We start from the raw sequence: 21896 nt of genomic DNA, 5'->3' as shown, positions 1-21896 counted from the left end.
GAGGGGAGAAGGGCGGCGGTGTGCCTCGCTGAAGGCCGGCCCGGCTCCGCGATGTGCTGTGCCGAAAGGCCTTTCCATTACGTCAGGCCCGCGTTTTCTGTCAGCGTGTTGGCGGCAGAATGCTGGATATGAGGTCAGAGGCAGCTCCCAGACTCGTGTGTTTCCATTCGAGAAACCACCGCCAGCTCCTTTATTGGAAATGGTCGGGCAGCCTCCGCTCGAGGTCAGCGAGTGCTTCATTTCCCTCAGGAAGCACCCCTGTGCAGTTCGTAGAAAACTTACACAGCTGGGTTTTTTCTTTAGAAACGGTGTTATTTGAAGTAATTTCACTCTGTTTTTCTTTCTTTTCTAGGTGTTTGTTTCAGGATGGTAAGGCAATGTCTGATTTACCAGTTGTACCTTACAGTATAGCATTTCCAGTGCTAAAAATAGGGCAGCTCATCCCCTGGCTGTACACACGTCCACTTGGTGGCTTGAGGGCAAGTTAAGTACTGTGCTTAAAAAAAGGACTTTTTTTTAATTAATAAATCTATTATTAAAAGTATTTTTAGAAGCTTATTGATGCGTTGTTTGTGTGGTTTCTAAAGACTGCCTGGTTTGTGTTGTAACAGCCACAAGATAGACATGCAGACAGGTGAACAGATCTTTAGAAAGGTTAATTCAGAAGTGCTGAATGCTGGCTTCTGAAGCCGTGCATTCCAGTTGAAATTATTAATTGCAATTACAGTGCCACTATTTAAGGAAGCTTATGTTCCTTTGTAGCAGAGAGATACAGTCTCCCTGACTGGTGTCCCAGCCAAAGTTTTCCTCATCTGAGCTGCAGGCTTGAGTAGCAACTCAAGAAACAAGAGATGTGTTTTTCCAAAGTTTTTTGGAGCACAATGGACTGTATTGAATATTAGACCTAAAAGCTTTTTCAGCATAGCTTATATATTGTGAAATAGCTCAGAATTGCAAATGATGAAGGATTACTGCATGGTACATCCTTAATTGTGCTCTACAAAGTGGAAAGTGTCTCTGTACATCATGTGGTAGGCAGGTGCAAGCTTGTTCTGACTTGTTTTGAGCTGACCTGCAGTCATGTGAACACGTATAGCGTCACTCCTGAGCTAATCATCAGTATTGAGAAACACCTTGTCAGCTGCATACCCATGCTCTTGGACAGCTTGATAGGGAGAAGTTGCTTGTAATCAACTTTTAAAATACTTTACATAAGTATCAGCAGCATTCTGTTGCCTAAATTACCTCCACATTTTCCTATTTTGTAATGTAGTTATATGACCTGAAGTTTGGCTGCTGGCATTTGGAATAAATGCCTCAAGAGTACATGTGCTACATACCTTGTCATTGAACATGTAAAAAGCAAAATGGAGGAAGCATCTTAAAGTAATCTGGATGTTAATGAAAAAGTTCCAGGTATTAGCTGTTCTTTTGTAGCCCCACGGGGAATGAAACTAATGGATTTCTGTACAACAGCCAATCTGTTCCCTGCCATTTCAGGGTTCAAGCACACGTTATGAAGGATCACGCAGATGTTTCATACGTACATGAAAGAAAATAAGAACTTTTTTAAAAAAAAACAAAACAGGATATTAGGAAGTTGCTGAATTTTGTTGCTGTTTTAAGATATGGGTAGAACTTAAGGGGTGAAAGTGAGGTGGAAAGGATTTAGGCTGAAACTAGAGACAAAACCTCTAAGTTCGTGTGTGCAACGTGTTTAAAGAACTTAGAGACTGATTGTTGACGGGACAAATGAGCAGTGATAGGAGCTATAGAAAGGGATAGGTAACTTAGAAGGGGTAGTAGGTAGAAGAGGTGCTCTGGGTTTAGTAGAGTTGTGTTTAAAGCTGTTAAAGAGTCTGTAAGCGAAAAACAAGTCTCTGTTCTATGAATGAAAAAGCTTGCGCTATCAAAAGACTTATATGCACGTGCAAATGATAAAGCAAGCAGCAGGATGAGCATTATGAGCAGGATAAGGAATCATACGTAGCATGTTTGTTTTTTTTTTAAGGAAAGTATTAGGAAATGTGTAAATGAAAGTGGGAATTCAGTCATGCATTTATCATGATATGTGAAATGTCATTCTTGCTGCTTCTTCTGCAATTGTAAGGCTGACAGGAGTGGCTTAATGTCTGAGTGTGAGCATAATCAGGTGTTCTTTGTTTTGTTTTTAATGTCAATCTTAAGTGGAGTTTTAATTGGTGTGTGTGTGGTGTATGTGCTGACACTGACTCTCCTTTTTCATTGCTTTTCATATCAGTACACAGAAGAGGAAGCTAGGAAATTAGGAGTGGTTGGCTGGGTTAAAAATACCAGACAAGGAACAGTGACAGGCCAAGTTCAGGGCCCAGAAGATAAAGTAAATGCAATGTAAGTATCTTTGTTTTGTTTGGTCTTACTAGTGTGATTTGCAGAAATATTCTTAATACAAAGTAACAAGTAAATGTTTATATTAGTAACTTCACAGTGCTTTCCAAGTGTTGGCTTTATTTGAGGAGTTCAGGGGACACATTCTTGAAGCTGCAAAAAAAGTCTTTTTGCTTTAACAGTAGTTTGTGGCATCAGTCAGTTTTGATTTCTAGTGTCATACAGCTTACCATTGCATTTCCCCAAAATTGCTCTTTTGAAACCCAGGGAAAACCATATGGTCATAAACAGGACAGGTCTGTTTTAACCTCGAAGCTCCTCTGCGAAGAAACACTGAAGAGCTTCTTGAAATACTTGTTCAGTTTTTACTTAAATGAATTTGAAGAAAACTGACTTCTAAGTGTGAGTTTTTCTGTAAAAACAAACAAAACCAGCATAAATACACATTGGAGCAAAGGTGTGCAGTGTCTGCTCTCTGGAAGTGTGTTTTGAAATATGTCGGTGCCTTTAAAATAAGAGAGAATGTTTTTTTATTAAATTGCCAGCTTCCAAAAGCTTAAAGGCACCCTTTGGGGTGCTGCCTGTAAAAACAAAAGCATATATTCCATTGCTTCCAACCACGTTTTTCTTCTGCATGTGTAGAGAGATTGTTTGGATCTTTTTTTCCCAAAAGAAAGTCAGAGGTTTGTTGTACTGACAAAAGGATAAGTGCTGGTAAGTAAAACTTGACTTTGCAGGCTTTATTGCAGATAGGTAAAGATTAGTGCAAATTCTGTCAGTGCTTTCCAATACATGACTTGCTTCAAAACTCAAAATAAAATGAAGCTGTTGGCTTTTGTAAAAGGAAAATGGCGTTGCTCCTTTTGGTAAAGAAACTTGTATATGATTATCTAATGTGACTGAAATAGCTGTAGTAATTATTTTCTTGGCTCTTGAGCTTAATATTGGACGGCTTATGTTGGACTGCAGAACGAAGCCAGAGATACATTAGTTGTTTCTTAAGTTAATTCTTATTTTGTCGGCTACAGCAGTTAATGTGTCGTATTTAATCTTTAGGTATCTGAAAATTTAGTGTATAGTTGCCATCTGTAGTAAATCTGTAACAGGGAGGAGGAGCATGAAATACCATGATTTGATTTCTGTTCAGAGTATGTTTTGTTTAAGAATACTTCTGAAGTTGACTGACTAAATTCAGCAGTTTTATGTGGAGCACAGCGTAACTGCTGACATGTGCCTTTATTTGCATGAAACTAGGATTGCTGCAGCGTTCTTCCATTGTTATTTGTGCTTTTAAAGCAAACTCTGCTTACTCCTACACCAGAAAGTTTGTGTATGTAACATGAGATCCTTTTGCAGAGCTGCAAAATTAGACTAACGAGACCAGGTTTGCTCTCAAAGATGAGACAACATAATGGCTATTCTGAAGGGAAGGGAAGCTTTCATTTTTCTTTGTTAAACCACTTCAAATAGGGTCAGCAAGCTTGACTGGGACAGTAAGCTGTGACAGTGATGTTGAAGCTTTTGATGTACATTGTTTGTGATATTCAGAGCAAATAAAAAGTTACTTTCAAATATTGTTCCTTCACTTTAAGTTGGAAATCTGTGTTTTGCTTTGACATGGGAGTGAATGTTTCAATACTGAAATTGAAGTGTAATTTCGAAGTACACATTGAAATTCAGTACACTACTAAATTTCCTAGAGTAAAATGCTGAAGGAGAAATTTTGCTTGCACCCTGTGGGGGCTCTGATACGTGGAAAAGGAAAGATGAGGATTTAATTTTTGATAATAAATTAGTTGACTTAGAACTCCTTCCTTTGCATGTGCATGTGGATGGCTGTTTTGTGAGGCTTTTCTTTTTCTTGCACTACGTGGCAATAGAAAATCACAATAAGATTGATGTTTTGAGTTCTTGAAGAATGTTTTTCAAAGCTCATAGCATGCTTTCAAGGAATTGATAATACTTAGCTCTCTAGATGCAAGGGTTATTTAAAATGGAATATTAAATGAAAATAAAATGAGGTTAGCTAGTGCTCTGGATAATTGATATAAACCATTAATCCTAAAAGTGTTTGTTAGCATGGAGATCAGTAATCAGGAGGAAATTCTGGCACCAACTTCCTATGCAAGGTCTCTTTTGTATTGTTTTTTGGCTCTTCAGAACTTAAGAGAGAGTGTGTGTGTGTGTGTGTGTGTAATTCTTAGAAACTGGGAGACCTTAATGTTAAAAGGACACTTTTTGAGGGAATACAGTACTTCAATCAATGTTGTGAGGTAGTTCAAGACAATTTCCTAGTTCACATATTGGAACGTGTTATCTTATAAAAATCTTTGTAGTCTGGTTTGTCTTTGGGACAGGTATTGGGACAGGTATTTTCACACTTGTACATGTTTCCACATTAAACTTTTAGGCACAAAGTTGCCTGATTTTTTTTTTTTTTTATTTTTTTTCCCAGAGGTGCAGCACTTTCACAGCTCACATGTAAATAGTAGTAAAATGATTTGACTGTTGTTCCACCAATGCTTACATGTTAGTATTGCTTTTAGGGGGAGGAAAGAGGAGTGGTTTGGTCTGTCATAAAGTGGTTTTTTTTTTCATGGTACTATAAAAAGAAACAAGGACATAGATTATAGAGAGATTAGGGATGATCTTGGAAAGTGCAAGAAGGTAGAAATAGCAAGAAGGGAGGAAGAGAAGAAGAATAAGAGCTCGAGAGAAAGATAAAGGGAAAGCATAAATATATGGGGAAAAACACGGCGAGGCACTTGGATACCAAGGTGTGCCTTTGTTCTGGGACAAAAATGCAGCAGACCTCAAACCCAACTGTTCTCCAGCAGCTGTCCTTTGTTCCTGATTTTCTGACCCTTCTGTTTTGTACTGCGCCTTGAATTCTGAGGCACAGTTAGGAAACATTCAGCACAGGCTCAAACCAGTGCATGGTTTTTATGCAGGCCCTGAGATAAAATATGGTCTGGGAGGATCTGAGGGCAGTCCTGGGGATCTATTTAAAGCCTTAGTGCAATGTGTACGTCAGGCTTAGATGGAGGGTGTGAAGTAGAACAAGCATGAAGTGGACAGGAAAAAGAGCATGTCAGGAAAGATGTGTTTTGAAGATTATTTGTACGGGTAAGTGGTAGGAAGTGCACAACACCTGCAGGTATTGGGAACCTGCTGCTGGAGATTCTAAGTTTGATTTTGCTGTTTGGTACTCCTTTATACCTGGTCAGTTTTCTCTATAAAAATGCGTCCAATGTTTTGTAAAATATGCTCATAAAGGAGGTTACACCTGAGACCAAATAATGTTTAAGAAAGAGGCTTACGAGGAGCACAGGGAAGGCAAGAATCCTCTGGGAGCAGTGACAGTGGTACATTGGTTCTGTGCTGGGGAAACCTACCAAAACCACGTTGTTTAAACAGTTAGCTTGACTGCAGGGGCTGACTTGGTCCTCTGGTCGGTGGGTTCTCAATTTATTGTCATTTGAGTACAAATGTGGCTGATCTTTATTAATTGTAAGAAAAAAATCCTGCCTTTTTTAAAGGTAAGGAGCCAAATACAATGTTGTGTGTTAGAAGTGGGAAAGTAGATGTGGGAAGGCAGCCAGAATCTGTGTATCTGCTGCTGCAGGTGCCTGGTGATGGCAGCATTCCTTCTGCATGCTGAGTAGGGTTTGTTAATGCAAGGCTTGGTTTCTTTTCATCCTGCCAGAGAAGCTAACCCACCTTTATCTGAGCCTGCTGTTGTTTCTTAGGCAATGTGCTGCAGCCTGGATTTTGTCCTGAATCGTAAAAGTAATTGTTTCACTGCAGACAGAATGTATGATTCTGATAAATTGTGAAAATGATGTGCAAACCAGAGTTTGCCCTGGAACATTGTAACAGCTTAGCAGGGATGTTCTGACTTTGCAGAAGTAAGTGGAAGATGACATGAAAGTGGAGGGTTGGGGCATGAGGAGTGTTGTACACGCAAGAAGTTTCATTCCATATTGGACTGTTCACTTAGTGCTGAGTGTGGATATAAATATTTTTGCTGAATTCAGTGTGGGCAGGCTGATTTCTTTGCTGTGTTCTATGGTGAGATTACATTGGAAACTAGTGGAATTTACTGTGAATTGCCCAAGGGTAGGATTTCACATTTTTAGTTTAACTGAAATAAAGAGTAAGGTACAAGTGTGCAGTTCTTGATTTCTTTGCTGTTTCTGTTTCATGATCTGTTTTCAGTCTGTTTTTAATGAAAATATCTTTTAGTTTCTTAAGGATAAGTGACTTCTAAATTAAAAGAAACATTTAGCAGCTACTTTTGTGTTAACTGAGATATCGTGCTGAGCATCTTAAAAGGTATTTTTAATCAGTCCTGAACTTTGTACGTGTAAAATTTCACATCTCTTGCTTTTTAAACTCTAGATGGAGCTGTTTGTTCCCTACATACGTTGCACCACTTGTGCTTCATTTGAAGTGAATCTATTTTTACTCTTAATGGGAGACTCCATCTTTTCTTCACGGTGACCTTTTCCCTGCAGTCTCTTTTAGTCCTGTTTCGGCTGTAGCTCCACATGGGTGCCACCCCTATCCTCGGGTACTGAAAGCCCACTCTCAGTCCCTTACCTGTCTATAATGCAGAGAATATTCAAGTTGCGAAGCTGAGTCGATGCGTTTCTAAAACATCATGACATGAGGTTTTAGCTTCAGGTCTTATGTCCAGATATCACTTAATGGGGCAGACAGTCCTTTGGTTTCTTTTTACAGAAAGACTCAAAGTACAAGGGCTTTCATTGTAATATCTTCTGATTTTTCTTCCACTTTATTCATCATGAAGGGTAGAGCATTGGCAGTCAGTGTGGTTGTTGCCATAGCAACTTGCATTGACAGACTAGAAGTAATTTTCCTCAGAGGATTTTTTGTTATCAGTTATCTTTAAAAAAAAAACAACAAACAAAATGCTCCTGCATGTAAATCTCTACAAAAATGAGATTTGAAATTGAGGCAGCACTTTAAAATGTAATATTGTAGCACATGATTTTCTTATTTGGACCAAATAATGCGTAACAGCATGAAGTATTTTTTTTGCCTTTGTAAGAAGGCATTAAATTATAAATTATTGTCTTGGAAGTTGTTTTAAATTAGTAAAATATTGCTAATTTAGATTTAGCTTTTAGTATCAACTGAGAGGAATTCGTGTTAACTACGCAAGTGTTAACTATACAAGCAGTGTGACTTGAGAGACTCCAGTCTGTGCACAGAAAAATCCAGCTTTATTCCACCTAAAGACTGGGAGGGGGGAGGAAGAAATTCTTCTAGTAAATATTGCAGCTGTCTCTGTGTATCTGTTGCATTGTCATCAGGTACATGCAAAACTCTGTCCTGTACCAGCTGGCTTTGAATAAAATGTTTTCCCTTGGTTTGCAGAGAATGGCCATGATGGGCTGAAATAAGACTAAAGCACTGTTACTTTTAGTCCTCGGGTGTCCATATTTAACCTGAGTGATTTTCTTTAGCAAAATCTTAGAACTTTGCCTAAATATAAGTTGGATATTTAAAATGAGCTAAGAGTTTAGTCTGAGATTTGCCTCTGTTTTAGAAATGCTTATGTGAAATTTCTTCAGCTCAGTCTAAATGTTTGGAAAAACTGCATGTGACCCTTGGCATCATCATAGAAGTGGCAGAGCACATTTTTTACAGAGAAGGGTTTTAAGTTTTTAAAGACACATTGGAGACATCTGTGATATGCCCAGCAGCGTGCTATTGAGAGAGCACAAAGACAGCTGAGTGAAAAGTTCAGAGGGGGAAATATGGATTAGGGAGAGAACATGGAGGCCAATCTGTGACTTTGAAATGGGAACCAGTAGACTACAGAAGTGGTGAGTAACATCCGACTAGCAGAAAAAGTACAGAACTTAAGCAGATACACTTGTTTCTCCAAGAGGGAGCATGACTTGCTAATCAAAGGTGTGCTGTGATAAGAAAAAAAAATCATTGAGATTCGTCCTAGAGATAGAAGGAAGAACTAATGTGTGGTAGAGGAGAACATCAGACCCAAGAGCAAGTTGTAGTGGCAGTGAAATTCCAAGAGGAGAAACAAGCTTTGATCAACCCTAACAGAGATGCTTTAGCAAGAAAGGGATCGTTAGGCTGTCCGAAGTACATCTAAAACAAGTTGTCAGGTATGCTATGAGAAATTATCTTGCTGCCTCTGGAGACAAATGCAGTTCTTAAAACAGATTCCAAACATAGAGGTATACCTTTTCAGAGCTCTTTGTATTAAAAGGATGTAATAACTTATGACAGGAACGATTTAACTACAGCCCTTTTTAATGAGCACTGGCTGAAATGTTGCTGTATCAAGCTTGGATCAAAGAAGGGGATAGGCCAAGGTGAGTGTCAGCATTCCAGCTATCTGGAGAAGCATGCAAACACAAAAATGCAGCTAGGAGATTTGAAGCTGATTATATGAAAGGCACACTGATCACGATGTGCTTGTATTAGAGAAAGCATAGATTTTAAGGATTAATACTTCTTGCCATGCTTATTTTCAGTGCTTTTCTATGAAAATGCATCTCTAATGCAGGTCACTTAATGTTTACTTGATGTCTCCTCAGTGAGGCAGCTCTGTGCTGTAATCACATGGCTGAAATGTTTCCTGATCTGATGTTTTTGGGAAGCTGGCAGTGCTGCATAGTGAAAGAAGGGGTAGAGGGTTAGCTAAAATCGTTCTTCAAGCTTTTTTTCTTCACTAAAATGTAGAATAGTGTGAAAAAGCATTAAATGTGTTGTCTCATGAGATGTGTGTAATGTAAAAAGTACAGTTGTCACGTTAATTAGTGAAGGTGATTAGCCTGTGGTATTTCAGTGATGTTACCAGTCGTTGAAAAGAGAAATGGCAGGGTTTTTGCAGTTCACTGTGAGTCCAGTCAAAACAAGCTTAATGTATATATATATTTTTGCTTTATTTAAAGATGAAATTAACCTATACTATTTAATTTGCTTTAAATTGTCTCAAACCAGACTGACTTTCTATACTGAATGTTTGAGGCATTAGTTTCTAACTGTGGGTGAATATTGCTCGGAGTTGATAGGCTAAGCTATAAAGTTTCACTTATGCAGACTCGGAGGTTGCAAATTACTGCAAATTAAATTCACTGGATGTTACTGAAGATGAGGAAGAACAAATAAAGTAAAACTTATTTTTCATGGTTTTAGCAGTTCCAACAAAATAAAGGAAGAATTAATTAGTTTGTAACAACTGTACTCAACATAAAGGACAAGGAATGGATTAGGTCAATCAGAAGACAAGGTTTCTTAATGACTTCTAAGACTCAAACCAATAAGCTGTTAATGATAGCTGAAGGAGGAAGGTGCACACTTCCAACAGCAAGCCCAGCATCTATTTGGTGGCTTACCTTTGTTCTGCCCTTACTTTGATACCGTACAGCAGGGCCTGCTGCCCTCCTGTTGGTCACAGGCACAGCAACACGTACTTCCCTTGCTGTGGACCAAGTCTGGTTGAAGGAAAAGGTCTTCCTTCATTGAAGGATCACTGAGCTGGGAACAGAAGTGAACTCCTTGCACGGCTTCTGTCCTTACACTGCTGTATTGCAGCTGTTCTTAGTTTGGAGAGCCATAAACAGTTATGTTTTTAACTGTGCTTATGTCATCCTTTATACGGAATAATGTTAAAATAATGTTTTCTTGCAATCCTGTTTCTTTTGTTAGGTTATAAAGGTCGCTGTCTTGTGTGACCTTGTAGAATTTTCATCTACTTTCATCTCTGAATTTGCAGTAGGTCAGTGGAATTAGAATTCTTTCAAAGTGTCTGCTTTCATTTCTGATCAGTGATGTGTTATGTTATTGATGTATTTTGATCTAAATGTAGCTCGTGCTAATTTAACAAATGAGGTTAAATGCAAGCTTCTAGTACAAACAGTTAATTAGGATGTACTGAATACTGTCTTTTGAGGTCTGAATCCTCATGTTTACTTCATCTTTTGTATATCACTTTGGTTTGGAGGCTAGGCAGTTCAGTCCCTCCTGAGGACAAAACGAAAGTTCTTGTTAAATCTCACGTGTTTTCATTAATGTTTAAAGTTACTGTTTTAGTTTGGGGCAGTGCTGAATTCTCTCAGCTGTTCTTCTAAATACATGCTGTGACTTAGTCTCATCATAAACACAAGTCTGTAGATGTGTTCTTTTACTGGGGGGAGGGGGTCACGTTTCAACAGCTTATGTTATTTGGTTCAGGGAAGAGTGCCCTTACCTAATCTCTCTGGAGCTGTCAGGAATGTCTTTTTGCTTTGCTGAGAGGGGTGTAACTTGTTTTCTTTGTTAAAATTAAGATATTGCATGCTTTGCATGCTTGTAGGTCTCAATAGGGAGATGCTACAGGCCTCTTGTACGCCTTCAGTTCTTAATTCTAGTAGGCACATCAGTCTCTGTTCAAAAGCTAGATGCAGAGAAGATGCTGCTGCTTACCTCTTCTGTTCATAGAGAATCTACTAGGTCATATTCATGCATTTAAGCAAGACTGAGTTTCCAGAAGTGGGCCTCAGAAGCTGTCTTTTAGCTCACAGAATGAGAAGTATTAAATATTTTTTCCAGGATTACTGTGATTTTGAGTGAGTTACTTAACTTTTTTCCTCTTTATTTCTAGTGGCACACCTCTTTGGAAATCATTCCATGAGGATGTTGCTTTAATGCTTTAAAGTTATTTAGCAGTGTTAATACATGAGATGCTCTTAGCTGGAGTATTCTAGCCTTCATTTGTTTAGGTGATGACTGTGGTATTCATTCAATTCGATCCTGCTGCATAGTTGAAGGTGAAGTGGGATTGTAAGGCTGAATTGGATTGTTCTATAAGCAGAAGTAAATGGAATTGCTGTCTGGATGTCCAGTTTAGGTATTTTCTTGCATAATCAGAAATAGCCATGCACTTTTCACCTATACTGAAGAAGCAAGAAACTTAAATATTTAAGTCTAAATATTTATTGTGATTACAGTTAAAAAATGATCCTATATGCAGATTGAGCTAAGATACCTTTCAAAGCAAATGCCAGTTAGATGTGTTACTTCTGCTGGAGCCTTTTCATGCACTTGAGGGTTTTATGCATGCATGTATGTGTTCTGTGTAGTTGATATCATTGGATCCATGCGTAACACTGATATTTTCAGAGTGAAGATATTCTCTTACTACTGATACAGGAGGATGCAGAATAGTTGGAGGCCCTTAATGTGGATTCTTCATGCTGAGAAAGATTGTTCCCAGATTCTTTACTGCTCCAATACAGTGGTTACAGAAATACTATTGAGTAAAAGTTCAGTTTAAACTAATATTCGTAAAGAAGGTTTGGATACTCAGCTTATTAAGAGGAATAACTGCACACAGTTAAAAATAGGTTTTTGTCAGCACATGGGTCATTACAAGTAAAAGCATGTCCCTGAATGTGGGTTTCTTTCAAATAAATTAGAGGTGCTGTGTTTGACAAAAATGCCTGCTTGCTTGTTTTTTTGAAGTATGAATTAAAACTACTGTGAGTGATGTAACATTGTTTGTCTCCTTGCATAGGGCTTACTCTATTGCAGGATTTCTGAAGCAAGATCTGTGCTGCCTTCTGAGGGTGCAGTCTTCCTTTGCTCACTTTGAAGCAGCTCAGAGTGGTGGACGGTGTACATGGCAGCAGAGCAGAGAGCAGCAGAGCAGCGAGCCTGCCTATCAAAGCAGGGCTTTCTACCTCATCTGAGGACTTCTCCAGTGCTACTTGGTGCTTCTAGTCACTTTCAAACAAAGCAGAGCTTGCTCTCCTGTTCCTCTACGGAAAAACACCTATGTGTAACATGAAGGAAACCAGTGGGATGCTTGTTATGTCCTATGTGGAAAAGATAGAAAAAAATAGAAATATAGAAAATTTGGAGATTAAATTTCTATGCATAGATATGCAGACATACACATGCAACAAATTGCATGTGAACTCTAGTGATTTGTCATCTTGGTCACTGTTTGCATGTGATGTTTCTAATAATTTCTGAAAGGAAACAACGGCTAATGAGAACTCTGATTGTTAAAGCTCATCAGATTTGTACCTTCATTTTCCTTTTTAGTACTACAAGCAGACTTTATTTGGCCTCAGATTTCTGGAGTGATACTGGTTTCTAGCAAAATAAATTGGAGCACTTTCAAGTTTTTAACCTACATTACAAGGTGAATGTGCCTCAACAGATCTGTCACAAATATTGTGTAGATGGGTCTGACTCTGATGTTGCCCTGGAAGCCATGCAAAAAATGCTACATATTTTAGTACAAAATGATTGGACTTGTTTTTATCTGAATTATGAAATTATCTCTAGGTAAGTGGTAGTTGGTATAAGCAGGATCCAAGAAATAGCTGGAGATATTCACAGTAGCTGGATGTCATAGAGGATCTTTGTCTTCTGACTTTGAGTTTCTGATATCCTTTTGGAGTGTATGCAGAGTGAATGCATAGTAAATTTCTGAATAAGGGAGGTTTCTTTTCACTGCTGGTATTTGATACGGTATCTTCCTGTGACTGTATGAAATAATTGGCTGTTTTAGTCTGTAATGAATATTCTGCTTGTGTTTCATCAGTCCTTTTTTGGGGTGTTCAAACTCATGCTCTTATGTTGTGATGCTGTGGGCACTTCCTGCTTCTTTTCTTGTTGCTAAAGGAACAAAGAAAATGAGTCTAAAAACTTCTGGCAGGTATTCAGGGCTTCATAAAAGTAAAGCAGGCATTGAAATGGGATATTACATCTTTACAAAAAGATTCTTTGAACTCTGTGTTCATTCTGAGGGAAGAGGTTTTAGACAAGTAGTTGTACAGAGAAACGTGTGTGTAGTAGGAAGTAAAATGAGGTGCTTAGTAAGGTTTCCTGTGTAGGAAAGATAGGGGAAAAAAACAGAAATACAGAAAATTCTGAGATGGATTTTCTAAGCATTATTTAAAGTCTGGAAACTAGGATTTTAGAAAACAAACCTTCTGGGACAACAAAACCAATTTCTTCCAGCTCGTGTATCTCCTGGCAGTCATGTGGTGACATTTCAGTTGTGATTTTTTTTGTCTGAGCAGGTTTGGCCTTATCACATCAGGGCTAACCTGCACTCCTGTTCTGCTGTACAAACACTGAGTCCTGAGCCTCTGGTCTTGTTTGTTACATATTTTAAGTAATTCTTTGAAGTTACATGTCTGGGTCAATACTGGATAACTTCTTCTGGACAGCATAGCTACACTCCTCCTTCAGTCAGTGTTGGCTAAGACCTTAAAAATGGAAATGGCTGAGTGTTTTACAGAATTGCCTTAGCAAGGAAAATGAGATGCTTCTGTGCTTTTAGCTAGTTACCAGTGATTCCATTTGCACTGTTTCAGACTGAACTGTTGCATTATTTATCACTTGATTTCTTGAGGGTCAGCTGGAGCAGCCCTCAAGTTTCAGCTAGGTTCAGAGATTTTCTATTCTCAGGATCTCACTAATGTGAAGTGACACCAAGTGGAAAAATTCTGTAGGCTCCTACCAAATAGTACATAGTAAAGTTAAAGACAGAGAGTGAAAGTATTAATGTACAAATGAAAAACTGCAGATAAACTGATGGGCTCAGTCTCTCAAGAAGCATCTTGCAGATCCAGGTTGTTTCCTGACTCTCGTTCCAGTCCTTCACTGCTTGTTCTCTTTGCCCTTTTCATCCTCTCTAGTTCAAAATCCATCATGCAACTTCTTATTTTATAGCTCTTAATAAGAAAACAAATGCCTTTTGTAGTTCTTGCACAATAGAAATGAAGCGGTTATGTATACCAGCTGTCAATTTCTTTTTCTTGTTAAATACTAGTATTAGTAATAATTGGATAATTACGTAGGAATTTTCTTCTTGGCTGATGTCCATGATGGGTAGCACAGGCAGAAGACTCTCAGCCATAGCACTGTGGAGTGGAACGTACAAGCAATTAATCGTTTCACTGAGCTCTTGTAAACAAGGTCAGCTCAGCAGGCATTCATGAAGTCTCGTATGAAATGTGATGCTGTCTTCATTATCCTTTCGAAGGGTTTTGCTGTGGGAGCAAAGTGGCAGGCAGGGTTTCTGTGCTGTGCTGTTTAAGTATTACAGTATTTCTCAAGGCTTGCAAAACCCGAGGATTAAGACACATTCCAAAGGAAACAAACAAAAAACAACAGGACATGTAGTCTTCTCTTTCTTAGCTGTATGTTATATTAATTTTAAAGCTGTTCCTTGCCTGAATTAAGTCACAGTCATTCACTGAGTCTAGACTAACAAAATTACTTTTAATTTAGTGCCTGATTCATTGTTTTTAAGCTAATAAGTAATTTTTCTGTTATTCGCAACCAGAAATATGCAGAAGGCCCCAAACCTATGGATTGAGCCCCATGCATCATGAGAAACATTGAAGATTTTACCTCATTTTGGGTGTGAACAAAAGACTTTAGTTACCTGCTTTCTACTTGTCAGGCTTTTAAGTCGTGCTTGCTGGATCAAATGGAAGTGCAAAGCACAGGGCCCTTGGTACCCAGGCGTGAAGCAGCATGCTGATGGGATAGATGCCAGTGTTTGCTTTGTCCAGGGGATTGAAATGCCCTGCTCCCTTGGATGGATGTGGAAGGGAGTGCTGGAACTCACAGGACAGGGCAGTGACCTGTTTGGGGATCACTGAGCAATCTTTCCTGCTGGAGACCAGCCTGTGCCCTGGCAACAGTGTCCCCAAGGAGAATGTGCTCCAGGCTCTCTTGTCCCTGGCTCCTCCCAAATGGAGAAACAGATTAAGTTAATGGCTTTAGTTGGAGTCTTGCATGGAAATTTCAGCTTCCAATGGGATTGTGTCACCGGGGAGATTTTTCCCAGTAGAAAGGTATAAAAGGTCTGTTACTACGTGATTTGAAAACAGATCTTAGTAAAATTCTCTAAACATTTTACCAGCTAATGTGGCTACCGAGAGCCATGACGTTAATTGTGAAATGGACAGCTGCTGTGTGAGCGTGGGGCCCAGGTGTCTTTAGCAGCACTCTTGGTGCAAGGCCCTGTTTGTGCGTATTTCTGACTGCATCGTGGCGCTTCTTATGGGAAACACATTTGCCTTACTCTTCTCATTGTCTGCTCAACATACCGGCATGGGCTGTTGAGAAGTGGGGTACTTGTCCAAAGTTGCATTTTCTCAGTCTTAGCTCGATATGTGTTGTCCAAGCCAGTAATTTTTTTAGAAGAAAAGGAGCAGAAGTGGCAGAGCGCAGAAAGCAGTCAATGCAGAGTGCCTCTGGTTAATGGCAGTCTATTCCAGGATAGCAAATTGTTTGTTTGCAGCTGTGGTTTCCCTGGTAGGCGGTTGCTTGTCGCTGGCCTTAGAAAAATCCTCAAAGGGCAAAGTAGGAAAGGACAGAGAATTTATAGTAGTTTGAATAATACACTGATGTCAAAGTATATCTGATATGTAGGGAGTATTAATTTTTAACAGCTGCCGGTAGGTAGAAATAAGTTCTCTGATCTATACCTCCTAAAATATAATCCAGAATTGTCATGTTCAGCTGGTCAGAAGATTAGGTAAATCTGCAAGTGAGAGTTAGCAGCAGTGAAATGAACACGAGCAGAGGTGACAGAGGCTTGCCGGAGGGTGGAACATGCAGTCCATTTCAAGTTCATGTTGATGACACTTGTTTAGAGCATAGTGGTTGGTAACCCTTTTGTTTCTGCTTCCCTGCTGTGAAAGTGGATCACAGCGTAACATGCCAGTGGCTTTTGGAACTAATCTCAAGGCCTTATCTTAATACAGGGGTCTTAGCTGGAAGAGCTGTGCTGTGTGGTTCCCCTCAGCAGGCAACATAATGTGTCCCTTGTATCGCTGCAGTACTGTCTGTAGCAAACTGCACCTGAAAAAGAATAAATGACTACAATAAATGGCTATATATTTAAAGAAAGCAAGATGGTAGTAACATAAGCCTATTATCTTTTTCGAAATCAAGCTTTTGTTTTCATAACTAGCATTTGAGGAAAAATTTGTACGTTACTGCTGTTGTAGACAGTATTTCAGACTGGACCTTGTGAGTGTGCTCCCTGTTAAGGGAACAGGACTGTTGATAGAATAAGAAAAGTGAGCTGTTAGCTTTGGAGTTCAATTAAATAGAGTTCACTCAGAGGAAGGCAGAAAATGAAGAATTCTCATACATGCTGATGCAAAAGAAAATGTTAGTTGTGGTTCTGTAACCAGGGCCAAGAAAGAATAAGGCGTGGAAGTAAAGTACCAAATGATTTTTTCAGTTCTTTGGTTCTTTCCAGTAGAAGAAGAGTGGTGTTGAGCCCAGTAGGCACTGAAAATCTTTGCCTTCCTGTTGTTCTGTCTCCTCTGCAGCTTGACAGCCAACAGTTTCTTCTGACAATCTAAGCAGAACTTTTGGTTAAGTTTTTTAAATGTTTAAGAAAAGTAAAAAGAACCACACCAAGCTTATTTGGGAGAAAGCTGTAACTTAAGTTCTATGAGGAGGGCTGTTGCTCCAGCAAATAAGTTTTTAGTATATTTTATGTTTGAAGTTAGTTGGTGAATGAAGTAACTCTCTTCATAGAGAAGAGCAGCAGTCTGCTTTGTGAGGGCTGTCTTCAGGCACACTGTACTGCATAATTCACTAACAGCCCAGTTGCATCCCATGTGACTGTATTGCTACCTAAGGATTGCTGTGACAGTACGTGACCTTTTTTCTGAAGGATCCGGCCCTTGGTACAGACCTAGTATGGAGAAATTGAACCTGTATTTAAAATAAAGTTTCCAACTTTGTGTGTTGCAGAGAGAATTAGCTCTGTTAAAGTAATGCCAAAACCCAAAGGAAGGCAAAACCTCTGAATTTCATTTTTAAAGCTCTCATATGATTTTGCCTGCTCTCCTGATTATCTGGCACTTGATTAATAAATCTGACAGTGTGGGATTATTGCTAATATCTAGTGAAAAGAGGATAGTAAGAGTATTATGAATAGTTTCCAGCTGTTTCTTGATCTGTGCTCTGTCTGTTCAGGTTCATTGCACAGTCTGTTCCAAACTTCATCTGATAACTAGTTCAAATTAGGAAAATAATTGTGCAGATAATACCAAGATATGTTCAAATCTTATTAAACTGGATCTGATTATAACAATAGTAATGACAAATAAGAACAAGCAGATCCTGAAACCGTGTTCATAGTAACTGCTCCAGCTGAATTCTGAACTGCTGTGATGTGTTGAGCCAGAGCAATGCCTGAAGATAATTTAACCTTATAAAAAAGTGAAAATGCAGTGTGGTGTGCGTTGCTGATGAGCCAGTAAGGTATGGTGGGAAATATCAACTGCTGCATAATTAGAGATTCTCCTAAGTGGGACAGATCTCGTGTTGCTTCACTTCCTTCATCCCTTCAGCATTCCTTCTTGTTTATTTCCTGCAGTCTTTATTTGGACTGTAGAATTTTTGTGTTGGGCAATGCACAGAAGTATATTTAATCTGTGGTTTGTGTGGTGGTTGTCTTCCTGTTCTTGCATACACATCGCTCCCGATTTATTTAATTGAAATTATGACATTTAAACTGTGTCCATTGAAACAATACACAGGGGTGCTAGAGAAGGGTTTGGAGCATCAGAATTAATGTCTAGAGATGAGGCACAAACTGCTTCTGCTAGGAACAAATTTTAAAAGTAGCATGAGTGATTACAGATTGTGTCTGATGTGTGAGATTGGGGAAATTGAGTCAGGTAAAACCTAAAACTTGTTCCTTAGTTCTGTCAGATGCTAAAGGCATCTTTGTTCAAAAAACAATTTCCAGTCATGATTTTTTATCAGGCATTTGTCCAGTCAGTTTCATATTGTGGGGATGCTAGCAGTAATAACAAAAATTGACAAGTTACGGATTTTTCCCTCGGGCTCTGCTTGCTTGTATGACTTCTGAACAAATGGTTTTCAGGAAGCAAAACTGGATGTATTTGAGATTGGCAAGGTCTTTGGTATTGAGCAAATTCTTTTTAGCTTTTCCTTTGGAGCTCTGTAGGATTTAAATGGTGCCAAGAAACTATTTTCTGGTTGACTTGACATGTACAGTATAGTTACTGTCAGGAAAGTTTTCAATATGTAGGCTTAGTTTTCTGCTGTACCCTTGCAGAAATGGCACTGTGAGCTGCTATCTGCCTCATTTCTCCAAATGTATTTACAGTTTCCAGAGCTTAATACTGACATTATCACTCATCTTGGTCTCATTCAGAGCTTCCCTGGAGTCGTGAGTTTCCCGAGGTTTTTGGTCATACCTACAACATTAGAGACTGTCACTTGTCTAATGATTAACATGTGGCATCGGTGCCAAATTAAAGACTCAAATTTACTTATGAAAAATAATGCATTTTGGTAATTAAACGTTAGAACCCGATGTATCAGTGGTGCTTTTGGACTTGAGATCGTTCAGAGGAAGGAAAAATGAAATTGAACTAATAGTTGGACATGTGGAAACTAATGGGAGATGATTTTAACTTCAGGTGCCTGTACTTACTGTGTAGATGTCTGCTCATGACTGCTCCTCAGTTTTTGGTCATAGTAGGTGATGTTGAATGCAAAATAATAGAACACTGATGTGCCTGAAGGACTTGAATGGAATTTAATGTGGGCAGTTACTCAAATGTGTAAAACAAAATTACTTATCAATATCTAGATTACATTGTCCCCATGCAAAACTTCCGTGCTTCTGCTGTCTTCCCTCTTTTAAAGACTTTGTAATTCCAGAATTCTGTGACTGAGGGGGGAATGAGACAGCAATGTTTGTGATCCATCTAGTGTGTTTGTATGCCGAGCATAAGAGCGGGGGTGGGCAGGCAGGCTGTGAGCACTGTCTCTAAGAATACCTACGGTGAGAACATGCATGCAGACGACACCTCCAATGACTCCAGCTGCTGCTGTGTAATTCCATACTTGTGTAGGAGGCTTGTGGACTGATTTAGGCTGAAAGTGCACGCCAAGAGCAGTTTCCAACACTGATGCAAAAAGATGGCTGCACAGACAAGGATCATCACATGAATATTAGCAATAGGCTAATAATATTAGTTTGTGGAAAGCATCTAATATCCAGACCTGTTGGTAGTAAATGAGGATATTTTATCGGGATCAGAAGAGAGATTCTAATATTGCTGTAGTAAATGAATCGTAAGCGGGTTGGGAGTGGTAGTGAGTGTACTTTTGTGAGCTTTTTAAGATAGGTACCACATTTACAAAGTTGCTGCAGAAAAGAATAGGGTGTAAATGGGCTTGAACTGATGAGACTGCTAGGAAAATGGTTAGCTTCAAACTCTGCCAGTGCTACAGTGAACTTAGATGCAAGTCTGGAATGATTAAGAAGGTGACTGAAACATTCCTGAGGAACAAAAGCATCTTTGTCCAGTTACTTAAATTATAGGATAATTATATTGAAAATAGCCTTCAATCTTCACTACAAAAAATCTTTTATCTGTTTTACAAAGTAAGGTCTTTGTCTATCATGATGTGTGTATTCTGCTAAAGAGCATAGTGGTCTAGAGGCCCTCTTGTTCTATGGCCTGCATCGCAGAAATGAAGGTATCCAGGGTTCTCTTCGGCTGCACACGCTCAAAAAAATGGCAGAGGAGTTGGAACCAGATGGTCTTTAAAGTCCATTCCAACCCAAACCATTCTATGAAATCATGCACTCCTCTTCTGCCTTTGTCAAACTTATATGTATTGCTTTATCTCAGGCAGGGAAAAGAATGTTCTGCCTGATCAGCTAGGCTGTGTTCCTCTCCTCAGCCTTCCTCTCTCAGAGTTTGTCCTGAGTATTGCATTGATTTTTAGGATTTGCTGCTGAAGTGTTGCTTCTTTTTTTAGAAGTTGCACTTCCTCAGTTACTAGCACTGAAAAAAGGAAAACAAAACAAAAAAGCAGGCTTTATGTAGAATGCAGAGCTCTTCTGCCATTCTGGGTCTGATCAGTCCTGGTAGTAATAACCTCTGACAACTGATCTGTTTATGAAGAGGTGGTTTTATCCTGTGTCACTCTTAAGCCCTAGAAATGCTAGGCAAAATCACTAAAAAATAACAATGAGGTTAAACTGCACAATGAAATGTGTCAAAGTAGAATATAGATCCTTTAAATGTCCACACTATTTTGTTGCTGTAAGTAGACTATAGTTAGTATTATATGTTAAAATTCAAATAAAGGTATTTCATATTTTAAGTCAGTAATATTGAAGGAAGTATATAAATATTATTATTTTCAGATAAATAGACTGGTGTGAGCAATTGTAAAGCTCTCAGGGTGAGTTTTACATTCAGAAACTGAAAACCTAATTCAGCTGGAGAATGAAACTGGGTTTTCCAATGCCAGCATCAGTGAGGAAATGATATTTCTTTGTGTTACTGGACTCGAGCTGTTACCAAAGCTTTGCTAGATAGAATTCCTGATGCAATTAAAATAATGAAAAATGAACCTTTGCTTATGGTCCTCACATCCGTGAGGGAATTGAACTGGACGCAGCCTGAGATTTTTCCATTTTAACTTAGTGAATATGGCAGAGTTCTTCTCACTGTTTTGTTTTTCTTGCTTTGGGGACTTGCTGGTCACAAATGTAGTGCAGTAAGTGCTGAGTTCATGTGTATTCTGTATCTATACTTCAGGAAAAAATGTTTCTGCCGTCTCTACAGACATGAAACAACCTGGATATTCCCTGCCTAGATCTTCTGTGCTTCAGAAGTCACCTATAGACTATTCTGTGTCTCGGGAGTTATCTCCATAGCTGAGCTGAAGTGATGATGCATAAGGCTACGTGTCAGTCTATTTTGAGAGGCTTTTAAGTTGCCATTGCTCACAGTATTTTCAGCCGTGTAACTATTGGGGTGTGGAATTAATGTGTGTTGAAGGATTTGATTCTCCTGTGGTTTAAAAGGGTCTTTTTTTTTTTTTGCTTATTTGGAATTCATCCCTGTTTATATGCAGTATAGGCTTTGTAGTTCAGTATTTTCACACTAGATGTCAATCTTCTTGCGTATGTAGAGGTTGTTGTGTATTTTGCCTTCTAGATACTTCTTTCAACTGGTCTAGCAGAATCCTGTTTTCCACCTACTTTGCAGAGAACTAACATCATGAGAAAAATAATGAACTTAAATATCTAGTTCCTTTTGCTGGCTAACATTGAAGACAGTTTCTTCAAAGTAAGGCGTAGCAGTTTGGGGATTGCCTTGTGCAGTTAAAATCTTTGATTTCCATAAAGCTGATTGACAGCTTCACTAGAAATAAAAAATTCAGAAACCTAAAAGTGGAAGTTGGGAAGATTTAGGTGGCAGTGCCTTCCTAGCTTCTGTGAACAGAAAAATACATTCAGTACTCATTTTTGTTAGCTGATTCTTGCTACTTGAACTCTGTATGTGATCAGTGTGGTAAAGTGGCTTAATGTTTGTGTGAATAGTGTTTTGTTGTTTGCTGAGGCTGCAAAAACATAAGTGCAGACTAGAGGGGATCATAGGTGTGTGCTTGTGTCACCTCTCCTCTGCTCTGCTCGTTCTGTTCTTTTAGCAGGCAGG

General features: G+C 39.0%; 1 protein-coding gene across 1 annotated transcript in view; it reads left to right on the top strand.

The window, feature by feature from the left end:
- Positions 1-310: 310 nt before the first annotated feature.
- The window catches only part of ACYP2 (acylphosphatase 2), a 45393-nt gene continuing 23807 nt past the window's right edge, over positions 311-21896 (top strand). Inside the window, exons 1-2 of the mRNA XM_031552280.1 lie at positions 311-369; positions 2261-2370. Of these exons, the coding sequence (XP_031408140.1) occupies positions 367-369; positions 2261-2370 (113 nt within the window). The 5' untranslated portion in view covers positions 311-366. The remainder of the gene's footprint in view (positions 370-2260; positions 2371-21896) is intronic.

The sequence above is a fragment of the Meleagris gallopavo genome, chromosome 2 (assembly GCF_000146605.3).
Source record: "Meleagris gallopavo isolate NT-WF06-2002-E0010 breed Aviagen turkey brand Nicholas breeding stock chromosome 2, Turkey_5.1, whole genome shotgun sequence".
NCBI classification, from domain to species: Eukaryota; Metazoa; Chordata; class Aves; order Galliformes; family Phasianidae; genus Meleagris; species Meleagris gallopavo.
The sequence above is the reverse complement of the archived record's forward strand: the minus strand, read 5'-3'. Positions and strand labels throughout refer to the sequence as shown.